We start from the raw sequence: 15,044 nt of genomic DNA, 5'->3' as shown, positions 1-15,044 counted from the left end.
ATTTATTTTATTCAACTTCTATGCTCCCCAATCCCAAAGGATTCAGGATGTCTTAAAACAACATAAGTAAGCTTTCTAGGCCTAGGATTTCAAGACTGGTTATGTAAGTTATTCTGTTGTGAATAGAGGAGTAGGGGTACTTTACTTCTCATAAAATATCTCTGAATGCTTTCTAATGTATTTATGTCTGAAATGTGGTGTGGGTTTTGTACTCATGTGATATGAGTATTCCAAGTTAAATTAAATTAAATTCCTTGGTTGTACGTCTCTATTGGATAAATCTGATGTATATTTTATTTTATGTACGCTGAGAGCATATGCACCAAGACAAATTCCTTGTGTGTCCAATCACACTTGGCCAATAAAATTCTATTCTATTCTATTCTATGTGATGGCCCTCAAGGATTTGATTATATAGGTCAGGAAATCAAGAAAGTTCCTTGAAGTCCATTTCCACTAGACTTCTACTCCATTTCCCCCCCTGGTTTGCCTTGGGAAAAATAAAAAATAAAGACACAGCTGTCATTGGCAAAAATGAAAGGAAGGCTAAGTGCTTTTTCTCTACAAATAGACTCAGCCATTAAGGATGTTCATGGCTAGTGGGGGGGAAAAATCTAAAATCCCCTCTCATTATGATCCATAATGGAATCAGTCCCAGTGGAAAAATGTCTCCAGATTTTTCTTTTGCATTCTGATCACTCCTCTGAAAACAGGTATATACCTGAAGTTTTTGAACTATGTATTTTTATAACTTTATCTCTTTTTTGACAAATGAAGCTGCAATTGTCAGGCATTACTTTTTTTTTCTGGTATAAGATTTTTATTTTTCTCCACCATAAAGTAAAACAATATATAGTTATAAACATAACAACAATGCTTAAAATCAATCATATATAAACTTTCTTTTCTTATTACTCCCTCAATGGAGGCTCTTATCACTCCTCGTGTAAAATTTATAAAAGAATCAATTCATAATATATCACCTATGTCGTAAAATAAAGTTCTATAGGTTTAAAATCTAAACAATAAGTACATTTTGTGTTATATCATCGTATAGTGCTACCACCATTTCTCATCTTTGCCATCTGGCTTGCAAAGTTTAAATCAAATTCTCATGTTTCAATTTTTCCAAAATTAACCAATTAGTAATACATACCTATCTTTTAGTTTTCTATCCAATCATAAAACTTCCCCCAAATTTTATAATAATCTGAGTCTTGCTTAACTTTGTTGTGTTTGGGCCTGGGCCAGCCATTGCTCCCACAGATGGGAGAGACGCAGCACACACTGAATGCGAAAGCCTGGCTGACAGCCAGGAAGATGTGACAGACAGACAGGAAGACGTGGCAGACAGACAGGAGGACAAGGCCACTGGTACGCAGGATTTAGTAGACAGCCCAGGGGATTTGGCATACAGTCCCTCAGACAGTCTTTTGTCTCTGGATTCTTCTGCAGATCAATATATTGATCTGCATAGCAGAAGAGCTATGCAGAGAAGGGTTCGGCTGAAGGAGTATTACAAGTCATCATAGTAGCACCTGGGCTGGGTGTGGTTCTTATACTGAGGGCTGGGTGTGGTTTCCGTAATGAGGGCTAAAGGGATAAAAGGGAACAGAGGCCCAAGGCAAACTGTGGCTGTTTATCTGTATTATTTTGGGGTTCCTGCTCTGAAGTTTCTGTTCCGTGCCGTTGGAGTTTTCAACCCAGCTTTTTCAGACAAGTGGGAGGTGAAAACTCTGGGACTTGCTGTTTGCTTCAAAGATTCAAAAGGACTCCTGAAACGTCTTTGTTCATTCCAGGTTGTCTTTGTTTGTTTCTTCCTGTGTTTTTGTATGCGGCTGAAGTAAGCCTTGCACTATCATTGTTTTTGGACACTAAGAACTGTTTTGAGTAACCCTTTTTTGTTTATTTAATACAAGTTTGCTGATTAGCAGAGCACGTGTGTGTTTGATTTCTTTTCCTTGGACTATTACACATTGCCTGAGCCAGTCAGGCAGAACAAACTTTAAGTTTCAAAGTCAATCTACTCTGCACAATCCATAATTTTTCTCAAAATTTTCCGTTGGTTTTCTATTCAATTTCCAACATTGTGCATATACAATCCTAGCTGCTGTAATTATATGTATAATTAAATATGTCTCTTATTTATGAAAATTATATGGTAAAATACCCAGAAGGTATATCTCGGGTCTAAGATCAATTGTCTTCTTCATGTGTGTATTGTTCTCTCCCAGTTCAGTGAGTGGGGGAAATTCCCATTACCAGTTCTAAAGAACAAGTCCAAACTGGGAACAACCCATCTCCAGACAACCATGACCCGATGACTGAGAATCACTACAGATCATGTCAACAGTATTTTAAACATTATTTTCCCCCTACTAATTAGTATTACTTCACTAGAATAAATTCTACAAGAAATAAACTCATTAACCCTGCTTCTCACGTGGATTGCTGTATAATATGTGGAGCCCAAAGCTTTTGACTTCAAAATTTAATTAGACATCAATATAACTGCTTTTAACTTTTCCAGTACATGTTTAATCAAACCTTCTGCTTTCACATATGCTTCTTGATTAGTTCTCAAAATGAAGGGATTTGTGCCCAAATTGGAACAATACGAAAACCATAATTTCTTCCTAAACTCAAGTTTATCATATCCCCCCCCCCTCCGGCCCTTTAAATGAAGGTGGAAATGTTGGTGCATCTTATACACCGAATACAGCCATTTTTGGCCTCCTAAAGCCCCACCCCTGCATCCCATTTTCCTGAGACATGGGCCCGTTTTACACAAAAATGGAGTGGGCAAAGGACCTGGGAAGCCTACTGAGAGCTTTGTGGGACTGGGGGAAGGAAAGAATGCCCCCATTTTTGTGAAAAATGGGCAAAACACAGCTGTTTTTCAGAAAAAGGGGGCATTTTTGCCATCCCCCAGCAAACAGGAGCTATCTGCAGGCTTCTCAGACCCTTTGCCCACCCCATTTTTTGCAAAACACGAGTGAAAAACGGCCTGTTTTTTTGCAAAGAAATTTAGGTGTTTTTGCATTCTAATTACCCCATCTAGCATGACTGGAGAAGGAATTCTGGGAGTTGAAGTCCACTAAAGCTGTCAAGTTTGAAGTCCCATGAGTTAGGTGTTAGAGGTGTAGGGCTCTTCAAACTTGGCAAATTTAAAACTTGTGGACTTCAATTCCCATTCCTGAGCCAGCATGACTGAAGGAGGATTCTGGCAGTTGAAGTCCACAAGTCTTAAAGCTGTCAAATTTGAAGTTTGTAAAAAAATTTACGTGGTTGTAAAAAACTATACATGGTTGTAAAAAGTATTCTGCTACACTGGTATTTTATTAAATAATATATTACTACAACGTTGGGTTCAGAATACTTTTTTCCTCTAAAATCTGTGTCTTATATTCTGAAAAATGCAGTATTACATTCAAGGATTGGCATGATAACAGGTACAGGACACAGGTAGCTTTTAACTTATAATAGTTCATTTAGTGACCGTTCAAACTTAGAACAGCACCGAAAAAAGTGACTTATAATTTTTTTCACTTATAACCAATAAAACCATCTTCTGCTGCCTCATAGTTGCCACAAACTCTGAGAGGGGGAAGAAAGGTGGAGTAGAGACTGGCTACCAGTCAAAACAAAAAGTTTTCTTGTGAGAATCAAGGTCATCCCAACCGGTGGCAGTAGAAGAAAGAGAGCGGCCTGCCAGCTATTTTCATTGGATAATGACACTGGGGACAAACTAGGGAGGGAATTATTTGTTCTTCTAATTAGGGGAAAACTATGGGAACCTTTAAAGTTGGCTTTCACTAGCTTGGTTGATATGATATATCCAACAAACCTGTCCTTTGAGGAGGCTACCAGCCTCAGAGTTCTACTTTCGATGGGTGTTAATCAGAATGCTGATGTTGAGTTTGACCCAGCACACCATGCTCTGCTTCACTGACTCACTGAAGCTGCCTGCGCAGAATACCAGATATGCTTTTGGAACCTTGGGAAGTCTCATTGAGACTGAAGAAGCATGATACTGTGCTAAAAGCTTTTGCAAATGGAGGAAAGGCTTCGGGGGAGCAATCTTGTGTGGCTTCAAACTTTCAGTCATTTAGCAAAAGCTTTTGCTGCAGAAAAGCCTGAAGGAGCATGAAACTGTGACCCAAAGTCTTCTCTTCTCTTTTGTGTAAGTGAAGCTGCATGCCCTCTTGCACTCATAGGGACCAGTTCCCACCCAGGGGAAGAGCCTTCTCTGTGGCGGCCCCGACCCTTTGGAACCAACTCCCCCCAGATATCAGAGTTGCCCCCACCCTCCTTGCCTTTCGTAAGCTCCTTAAAACCCACCTCTGTCATCAGGCATGGGGGAATTGAGATTTTCCCTCCCCCTAGGCTTATAAAATGTATGCATGGTATGTCAGTATGTATGATTGGTTTCTAAATTGGGTTTTTTTAAATTAATTTAAATATTAGATTTGTTTATATTGTATTATTATTGCTGTTAGCCGCCCCAAGTCTGTGGAGAGGGGCAGCATACAAATCTGATTAATAATAATAATAATAATAATAATAATAATAATAATAATAATACAGTGGTACCTCTACTTAAGAACTTAATTCGTTCCATGACCAGGTTCTTAAGTAGAAAAGTTTGTAAGTAGAAGCAATTTTTCCCATAGGAGTCAATGTAAAAGCAAATAATGCATGCAAACCCATTAGGAAAGAAATAAAAGCTTGGAATTTGGGTGGGAGGAGGAGGAAGAGGAGGTGGACAATCGCTGCCCAGAGCGAAGGGAGTGTTTCTTTTCTCTGGGCGATGGCAGAGGTTTATTCTTTCTCCAAGCACCCAGAGCAAGGAAAATGCTTTGTTTGCCAAAGCCTTTGTTTGCCAAAGCCTCCTTAAGCACCACCGAAAGGCTCCTCTGGCAGCCCAGAAAAGCTGTAGGTGGCAGGAATTAAAGGGGGAATTGCAGGAAACTGACCAGGTCTTCGTGCCGCTCTCAAATTTCCTGGGAATTTTTTCCGGACTCAGGTTCTTAAGTAGAAAATGGTTCTTAAGAAGAGGCAAAAAAATCTTGAACACCAGGTTCTTATGTAGTTCTTAAGTAGAGGCGTTCTTAAGTAGAGGTACCACTGTACTATATATGTGTCAGCTATTCCAAAAGGAAAACATGGTTTCAACTAGCCTGGAAATCTGAAACAGAGCATGCATACATTTGCATCTTTAACTGTGGCGATGAACTCTGATTCAGCTTTATTTCAGGGGCAAGCTTATGACATTTATTGGTCTGAAAAGTTCTGATTGCTACCCGCATTGCAATAGCTGTTAAATCAAACTCAGTCAAGATATAGGTGAAAATCCATCTTCCCATTTAAATGCCAACTTTGTGCTAAGAGAACAGAATTTGCATTTTTCCTAGAGAACTTATTGGGCCAAATAAGTGTATATGGTAGAGCTTAAATGCTTGGGTTGGGGGGGTGTTATATGATACATAGAGATGGGATGAAAGAACTACATAAAAAAAATATTTAAGCCTCCTTTGTATGACAATCAGTGTGGCCTCAAATCTGTTGGGTCTTCAAACCCAAATAAGTAGAAAGAGCTACATAAATTCTATTACATAGTTTAAATCTTTCTCTCTCCAATTTTTAGCTAGAATTTTGTCCTCTACCAATCTACTGGCAGCAAACTTCCTGTTGTGGCTACTGCATGAATCCCAGCGGCTGATAAGATCCCACAGAGTTGGCCTTCTCCGGGTCCCATCGACTAAACAATGTTGTCTTGCGGGCCCCAGGGGAAGAGCCTTCTCTGTGGCAGCCCAGCCCTCTGGAATCAACTCCCCCTGGAGATTAGAACTGCTCCCACCCTCGTCTTCCATAAACTACTTAAGACCCACCTATACCGCCAGGCATAGGGGATTTGAGACACCTTTTCCCCAGGCTTATTATAATTTATGTTTGGTATGTATGTGCTGTTTCGTTTTTAATTATGATAGGGTTTTGGGGTTTTTTTTAATATTAGATTTGTGCCAGTATAATATTGTTTTTATTGTTGTTGTGAGCCGTGCCGAGTCTTCGGAGAGGGGTGGCATACAAATCTAAGAAATTATTATTATTGTTAAATTATTATTAATAGAGGACCATTAATAAACATTTAACCTTAGTTACAAAAGCACAAATAGTTAAATAAAATGTCAAGTTAGGAACTAAAACTAAAACTATTCTATCAAAAATCAGATCAATGCTTTTCATAATCATAAGCTTACATCATTGAATATTTCATTCATTCAAATCTAGGATGTGTTATTTGAGTGTTCCCTTTATTTTATTTTTTGAATGAAGTGTGATTGCAGTTGGTATTTTTTTCCCTCCTGCTTAACAAACGGTTCGTATCACTCTTTTACTTTCATACATACCTGTGTGCAGGTATCTTCCGGTTCCCAGCAATCAGAATAACATCACAGAGTTGCTGTTGCTTCAGGTAGCTTTCCATCTTTCTGAAGGTTTGCTCAGCATGGTGAACAGCTTGGTAGAATTCTTCAGAACTGCTAAGGTCCATGTCGCATTGAGGAGTCAAAGGATGATTGGTTGCTGAGAGCCTATAAATCACAAAAGGAAGGAAGGAAGGAAGGAGGAAGGAGGGAGGAAGGAAGGAAGGAAGGAGGAAGGAAGGAAGGAAAGAAGGAAGGAAGGAGGAAGGAAGGAAGGAGGAAGGAAGGAAGGAAGGAGGAAGGAAGGAAGGAGGAAGGAAGGAAGGGAGGGAGGGAGGAAGGAAGGAAGGAGGAAGGAAGGAGGAAGGAAGGAAGGTAGGAAGGAGGAAGGAAGGAAGGAGGAAGGAAGGAAGGAAGGAAAGAAAGAAGGAAGGAAGGAAAGAAGGAAGGAAATGATTAATAGCTTTCCAGAAGCAATGACTAAATCAAAAGCATTTTGAAGCTGATGAGAATTCAATTTGCCTCTCCTCCCCTCATTACTTAAAATCTTAATAGACAAAGTCTTAGGTATCTAAATTAGGTACAAAATCAGTATGTCATTACTGAGAAATGTATCCTCATTTACACAGGATTATGAAGATGTTCAGTCAGTAAGGGGTGTACATAAGTGCACTGGTGTGCCTTTCGTCCCCTGTCCAATTGTCTTTCCTTTCTCTCACTTATCATATATATTCTCTTTCTTTCATATATCCTCTCCTCTAAGTTCACTTTACCCTTATATATATTACTACATGTCTATTTTTCTTCCTATGTATTTGTGTATTGGACAAATGAATAAATAAATTAATAAAGAAATCTAGGTCATGGTTGACCCAAAGTGCTTTTTTCAAGAGGCAACTGGACTTTCCCGTTTTTCTTGAAGATAATAATAATAATAATAATAATAATAATAATAATAACAACAACAACAATAATTTATTAGATTTGTATGCCGCCCCTCTCCGAGGACTCGGGGCAGCTCACTACAACGAAAAAAACAATATTCTAATGGCACAAATCTAATATTAAAAAACTAAAAACCTTATCATAATTACAAACCAAACAGCACATACATACCAAACATAAATTATAATAAGCCTGGGGGAAAGATATCTCAAATCCCCCATACCTGGCGGTATAGGTGGGTCTTAAGTAGTTTACGGAAGACAAGGAGGGTGGGAACAGTTTTAATCTCTGGGGGGGAGTTGATTCCAGAGGGCCGGGGCTGCCACAGAGAAGGCTCTTCCCCTGGGGCCCACCAGACGACATTGTTTAGTCGACGGGACCCGGACAAGGCCAACTTTCACTTCTCATCCAGGAACCTTCTTGGATGAGAAGGTAAACCAAATTTTTCTTCCAAGAAAAAACAGAGAGTTGCCTCTTGAAAAAGACCCTTTGAGTCAACCATGACCTGGATGACTGAGAATCTCCATAGACAGTTCTTCACCTTGTCACTTGTAAAGGAGCCTGGAATTTGTAATGGAGCCTGCAAAAGGCTCCTTGGATGAGAAGCAAAATATCTTAAAAGAAAAACCAGAAAGTCCAGTTGTCTCTTGAAAAAGCACCTTTGGGACAAGTTGAATAACTATGCCTCTCTAAGAAACTGTTTATGGGGTTACTCTATTCAATAGTCAAACCTGATCAACCAAAATAACTGGCCAATGCAATGGAAATGGTCAATGAAAAGCATTGAGAATCCACAAAATTACTGGGAACAACCAATTTTGGAACAATTATTTCTCACTGTCATGTGAAATACATCACTATTCAGAAAACAGAGGGATGGGTGAGTGAGTGGATAAACTGGATGTGCTATAACTTTCTAAACAGCCAATTACTTTAAAAGTGCATTTATTTATTCATCTGAATAAACGGCCTTATTGCTTAATATCTTTTGATTCAAAGTTGAAGAAAACATATGGCTGAACTTGCTTATTTCAAATTAAGTAACCAGTTTCCCAGGCAACTAGATAAGTTATATTTGGAGGGTGAAAGAAATGGAAATTCAATTGGATCTTCATTGGCTAGAAATTGATAAAATAAAGTATGATTTAATCTGAACAGGATTAAAATTAGAAAACCAAGGAGCTCTGTGAGTGCTTTTTTTTTTCTTTTTTTAGTGTGAGATTTAATTTTAAAAATGTAGTTTGATGTCTTCTGGAGATAAGGAAGCTCTCTTAGGAAGGTGTTGACTACTGTTTTTAATAATAATAATAATAATAATAATAATAATAATAATAATAATAATAATAATAATAATAACAACAACAACAACAACAACAACAACAATAATTGTTATTAATCATTATTATTAATCATTATTATTATTTATTGGATTTGTATGCCGCCCCTTTCCGTAGACTCATGGTGGCTAACAACAATGATAAAATCAACATGTGACAATCCAATAATAAAACAACTAAAAACCCTTATTTATAAAACCAAACATACACACAAACATACCATGCATAACTTGTAATGGCCTAGGGGGAAGGAATATCTCAACCCCCCTCCCCCATGCCTGGTGGTATAAATGAGTCTTGAGTAGTTTACGAAAGACAGGGAGGGTGGGGGCAATTCTAATCTATGGGGGGAGTTGGTTCCAGAGGGCCAGGGCTGCCACAGAGAAGGCTCTTCCCCTGGGGCCCACCAAATGACATTGTTTAGTCGATGGGATCCGGAGAAGGCCAACTCTGTGGGACCTTATCGGTCGCTGGGATTCGTGCGGTAGAGGTCGACCTCTGACCTACAATTAACACCGACTGCGACTGACTGGAGAGGTAGGAGGAGGACCATTGAAGAACAGTGCCTCCCACTCCCAACCCCTCAACAACAACAACCACAACAATAACAACAACAACAACAATGAGTTGGTAGTGACCTTGGAGGTATTCTAGTCCAAACCCCCGCTTGGTCAGGAGACCCTACATAACTTCGGACAAATAGTTATCCAACATCTTCTTAAAAACTTCCAGTGTTGGAGAATTCACAACTTATGGAAGCAAGCCCTTCCACTGATTAATTGTTCTAACTGTCAGGAATTTTCTCCTTAGTTCTAAGTTGCTTCTCTCCTTGATTAGTTTCCACCCATTGCTTCTTGTTCCACTCTCAGGCGCTTTGAAAAAATAGCCTGACTCTCTATTCTTTGTGGCAACCCCTGAAATATTTTATTTCTTCTGAATTCTTATTTTTCTCACTTTGCTCACATGGTGGGCCAGAACTTACCAACACTGTATGGACAGTTAATGAGACTCTAATCAAACATTACATTTATTCACTTTTCAGAATCCTACTGGGAATTGTTCAGGAAATTATGTCCATTTTTTTGCCCCATTTTGTCCATTTTGAATACTTCTGTGCTTCTCTTAATTTATACAAGAAGAAGAAGAAAGAAGAAGAAAGAAGAAGAAAGAAGAAGAAAGAAGAAGAAAGAAGAAGAAAGAAGAAAGAATGAGGAGGAGGAGGAAGAGGAGGAGGAGGAAGAGGAGGAGGAAGAGGGGAAGGGGAATAAGAAATAGAAGAAGCAAAAGCAGAGGAGGAGAAGGAAAAGAAGAAACAGAAGAAGTGAAAACAGAGAAGGAGAAGAAACAAAAGAAGTGGAAACAGAAGGAGAGAAGGAGGAGAAGTAGAAACATAGAAACATAGAAGACTGACGGCAGAAAAAGACCTCATGGTCCATCTAGTCTGCTCTTATACTATTTTCTGTATTGTATCTTAGGATGGATATATGTTTATCCCAGGCATGTTTAAATTCAGTTACTGTGGATTTACCAACCACGTCTGCTGGAAGTTTGTTCCAAGGATCTACTACTCTTTCAGTAAAATAATATTTTCTCATGTTGCTTCTTATCATTTCCCCAACTAACTTCAGATTGTGTCCCCTTGTTCTTGTGTTCACTTTCCTATTAAAAACACTTCCCTCCTGAACCTTATTTAACCCTTTAACATATTTAAATGTTTTGATCATGTCCCCCCTTTTCCTTCTGTCCTCCAGACTATACAGATTGAGTTCATTAAGTCTTTCCTGATACGTTTTATGCTTAAGACCTTCCACCATTCTTGTAGCCCGTCTTTGGACCCCTTCAATTTTGTCAATATCTTTTTGTAGGTGAGGTCTCCAGAACTGAACACAGTACTCCAAATGTGGTCTCACCAGCACTCTATATAAGGGGATCACAATCTCCCTCTTCCTGCTTGTTATACCTCTAGCTATGCAGCCAAGCATCCTACTTGCTTTTCCTACCGTCCTCAGAAGAAGCGGAAGCAGAGGAGAAGGAGGAGGAGGATGAAGAGGAGGAGGAGGAAAAGAAATTGAAATTAAATGTTTTACCTATACATCAGAGGTGGGTTCCTCCCACTTTGGACAGGTCCTATGCAATTGGTAATAACTTGGTGGTCTGGGTCACTAGAATCAGCAATAACCTAGACCTGCCAAGCTCCCAAACTGGCTCTCTTGTAGGCACCACGGGCACCACCATTTTTGCTTCTGCACATGCACAGAAGCTGGGTTTTTACCTGGGGCACATCAGGAAGTGAACCGGCAGTGAAGTAAGCCAGAACCCAGCCCTGCTATACATGATTCCTAAAAAAAAATAAGCCAAAAGAAAAACACAAACGCAATGCCGCTTGGTGAGCTGCCAAGTAGGGTTATTAGATGCAAGGTGAATATTTGATCAGCTGTTAGACAAATAGTCTGAACTCCACAGTGTCTTGTCTGGCTGCAGAGCATATTTTTGGAAGTAACAAACTCAAACAGTGAGACACCAGTGACAAGACGGATTAGGATTCCATGCGAAGCACCCAGTCTTTTGAAGAGCAAGCTTATAAAATTATATCCTAAATGCCAACTTCATTTTTCAAGATCCCGGGGTGGATTTTTAAATATATATATATATCTGGACCTTTTTTAAAAAAGATACTAAATGATAAAGAAACTTCTTTGATTTAAAAAAAGTCATCTTTCGGCTGTGGCGAAGGGGGCACTTCCCTAGGTTTGCCTGGTGTTCTGCCTGACTGGCTCAGGCAATGCATAACAGTCCAAGGAAAAGAAATCAAACACACACGTGCTCTGCTAATCAGCAAACTTGTATTAAATAAACAAAAAAGGGTTACTCAAAACAGTTCTTAGTGTCCAAAAACAATGATAGTGCAAGGCTTACTTCAGCCGCATACAAAAACACAGGGAAAAAAAACCAAAGACAACCTGGAATGAGCAAAGATGTTTCAGGAGTCCTTTTAAATCTTTGGAGCAAACAGCAAGTCCCAGAGTTTTCACCTCCCACTTGTCTGAAAAAGCTGGGTTGAAAACTCCAATGGCACGGGACAGAAACCTCAGAGCAGGAACCACAAAATAACACAGATAAACAGCCACAGTTTGCCTTGGGCCTTTGTTCCCTTTTATCCCTTTAGCCCTCATTAAGGGAACCACACCCAGCCCTCAGTATAAGAACCACACCCAGCCCAGGTGCTACGATGATGACTTGTAATACTCTTTCAATCGATCCCTTCTTTGCATAGCTCTTCGGCTACGCAGATCAATAAATTGATCTGCAGAAGAACCCAGGGATGAAAGACTGTCTGAGGGACTGCATGCCAAATCCCCTGGGCTGTCTGCTGAATCATGCGTACCTGCGGCCTCATCCTCCTGGCTGTCTGCCACATCTTCCTGGCTGTCTGCCACATCTTCCTGGCTGTCTGCCACATCTTCCTGGCTGTCAGCCAGGCTTTCGCATTCACTTTGTGCCGCGTCTCTCCCATCTGTGGGAGTAACGGCTGGTCCAGGCCCAAACACAACACCTGGTGTACCAGTTGCAGCCCTATTTGGATAGGGAGTCTCTACTCACAGTCGCTCATGCCCTTATCACCTCGAGTTTTGAATCCTGCAATTCTCTCTATATGGGGCTACCTTTGAAGACTGCAAATCATGCAAAATGCAGCCATGCAAGCAGTCATGTGCCTCCCCAGACACGCCCATGTTTCTCCAACACTCCGCGGACTGCATTGGCTGCTGATTGGTTTCCAGACACAATTCAAAGTGTTGGTAATGACCTATAAAGCCCTACATAGCATCGAACCAGATTAATTGCAGGACTGCCTTCTGCCATATGAGTCCCAGCGACCGGTTAGGTCCCAAAAAGTTGGCCTTCTCCAGGTCCCATCAACTAGACAATGTTGTTTGGCAGGACCTAGGAGAAGAGCCTTCCCTGTGGGGGCCCCGGCCATCAGTGTTCCCTGTTTTTTAGTGCTCAGCTAAAAGTGGTACCTTGTCTTACGGATGCCTCTTCTAACGAACTTTTCAAGATACGAACCCGCTGTTTAAGATTTTTGTGCCTCTTCTTCCAAACTATTTTCACCTTACAAACTCAAGACGCCACCGCTGGGATGCCCCACCTCCAGACTTCTGTGTTCTTGTGCTGCTGGGATTTCCCTGAGGCTCCCCTTGCTGGAATTCCCTTCATTTTTGCTGGTGCTGCTTTGAATCCCAGGGAGGGGAGACTCAGGGAAATCCCAGCAGCAAAAAAAATGGAGCTTTGGCTTGCAAAGGAAGTCTGGAGGTGGGGTTTCCCAGCAAGGGGAGGCTCAGGGAAGTCCCAGCAGCAAAAGAGCGGAGGTTTGGCTTGGAAAGGAAGTCTGGATGCCAGGATTCCCAGTGGTGCAAGGCAAAAGGGGTGAGTTTTGGGATTGCACGCATTATTCGCTTTTAAATTGATTCCTATGGGAAACATTGTTTCATCTTACGAACTTTTCTACTTACGAACCTCGCCACGGAATGAATTAAGTTACTAAGACAAGGTACCACTGTATTAGGATATTTTTAGTAGATTCTGTAATTTTGACACCATCTAGGGATAGGCTGCTTTGGGTCTACCCATGTTCAAGTGATCCTCTAGCAAAGATTCTGCGCAGTTTGGTGAATCCCCAAATCTCACTCTTGATTGGCCCCACCCACCCACCCTGTGCCTCTCAGGATTCTCCACGTGGCCTGTTTTGGATGCCAGATAAGTGTAGGGCCCACATAGAGCAAAAATGGGACTACCAGAGGCTTTGGAAGGCCAGAAACAGGCCCATTTCTGGCTTCCAGAGGGCCCTGAATCATCTGGAGGATGAAATGGCCTTTCCCAAGGCCAAAACCCAGCTGCCGCGTGCTGGACCTGAAACATTGAAAAGCTTCAAGTGTTATCACATGCCACAGGTTCTCCACCACTGTACTAAGGTATACAATAGCAACCTCACTTGGACTTATATATTCAGCATCACAGTGCTTTACAGCACTGTTAGGTCAGTTTACAAGGTAGAAGCATTATTCATGTATTGCCCTCCAAATATCTGGATCCTCGGAAGGATGGAAGGCTGAGTCAACCTTGAGCCCTGTCAAAATCAAACTCCTGATGGAGGTCGTACAATGATATATAGGGTTAGATAAATCTCTACTATCAAAATAAATCAGGGAAGCTTTTTTGGTCTTTTTTAGTGTGACTGCAAGGCACAGCTGGCGGAATCTGCAAGTGTTTTTTTTTTCTTTTCAGACTAAAACATTTTATACACAGGCATAAAATCTTTCACAAGATTTTGCAGGAAGACATGAAAGGGGGAAAAAGTCAGCAAATGAACTAACCAGGCTCCTGTAGTTCTCTCTCTCTCTCTCTCTCTCTCTCTCTCTCTCTCTCTCTCTCTCTCTCTCTATATATATATATATATATATATATATATATATATATATATATATATATATATATATATATATGACGGTCTTGGTATATTCGGGTTTCTTCCCGTGTAGGATTTGGAAATTTCTGGCGACGTTTCGATGAGGTCTCACTCATCATCTTCAGGCTGGTGTTTCTGTCCTTTTCTTTTCTTCGCCTGAGAAAAAGGACAGAAACACCAGCCTGAAGATGATGAGTGAGACCTCATCGAAACGTCGCCAGAAATTTCCAAATCCTACACGGGAAGAAACCCGAATATACCAAGACCGTCATACCTGTACCCGTGAAAATCTACGAAAACATATATATATATATATATATATATATATATATATATATATATATATATATATATATATATATATATATATCTATCTGAGGGTTATTCATAAATATTAGAGAATCCCTTCCATGTCTTGAATTCAGCTTGCAAGAAACAGATCCTCTTTTTTTTTCAATTACAGAGGGATTACCTCAAGGCTCCACCAAGCTTTCCTATGAACTGAAATGACAATCTGGATTTGAAGCATTTGTGGATCAAATACATTGAGGGTAGTAATCATGTTCAGGTTTTCAGTAGAGATTGCAACTGAAATGGTTGCATGGAAATAGCTCACTGCAGCCAACTCACTGTGGCTAACTGGTCGCAGCCAATTTGCTGCGGGACAACTGGCCACAGGATAATTTAATAATTCAATTTAATTACCATATTTTTCAGTGTATAAATGCAATGGAGTATAAGATGCACTTTAGTTTTGGGGGGAGGAAAATAGGAGAGTGGGGAAATCTACCTACCAGGTATTCATCTGGCTAGCATCTTTATTCTGGTCAGCTTCAGGACATTATTTTATGGGGTGGCGCAGCAGGTAGAGTG

The 15,044-nt window shown here is 40.4% G+C and overlaps 1 protein-coding gene across 2 annotated transcripts in view; it reads right to left on the bottom strand.

Annotated features, from left to right (window-relative positions):
• Positions 1-15,044, bottom strand: part of KLHL1 (kelch like family member 1) — a 164,759-nt gene that overhangs the window by 118,943 nt on the left and 30,772 nt on the right. For both annotated transcript variants that reach the window (XM_070751364.1, XM_070751365.1), the window contains exon 2: positions 6,411-6,593. In XM_070751364.1, coding sequence (XP_070607465.1) covers positions 6,411-6,593 — 183 coding nt within the window. The remainder of the gene's footprint in view (positions 1-6,410; positions 6,594-15,044) is intronic.

This window comes from Erythrolamprus reginae, chromosome 4, assembly GCF_031021105.1.
Source record: "Erythrolamprus reginae isolate rEryReg1 chromosome 4, rEryReg1.hap1, whole genome shotgun sequence".
Taxonomy (NCBI): domain Eukaryota; kingdom Metazoa; phylum Chordata; class Lepidosauria; order Squamata; family Dipsadidae; genus Erythrolamprus; species Erythrolamprus reginae.
This window is presented reverse-complemented; position numbering and strand designations above follow the sequence as displayed.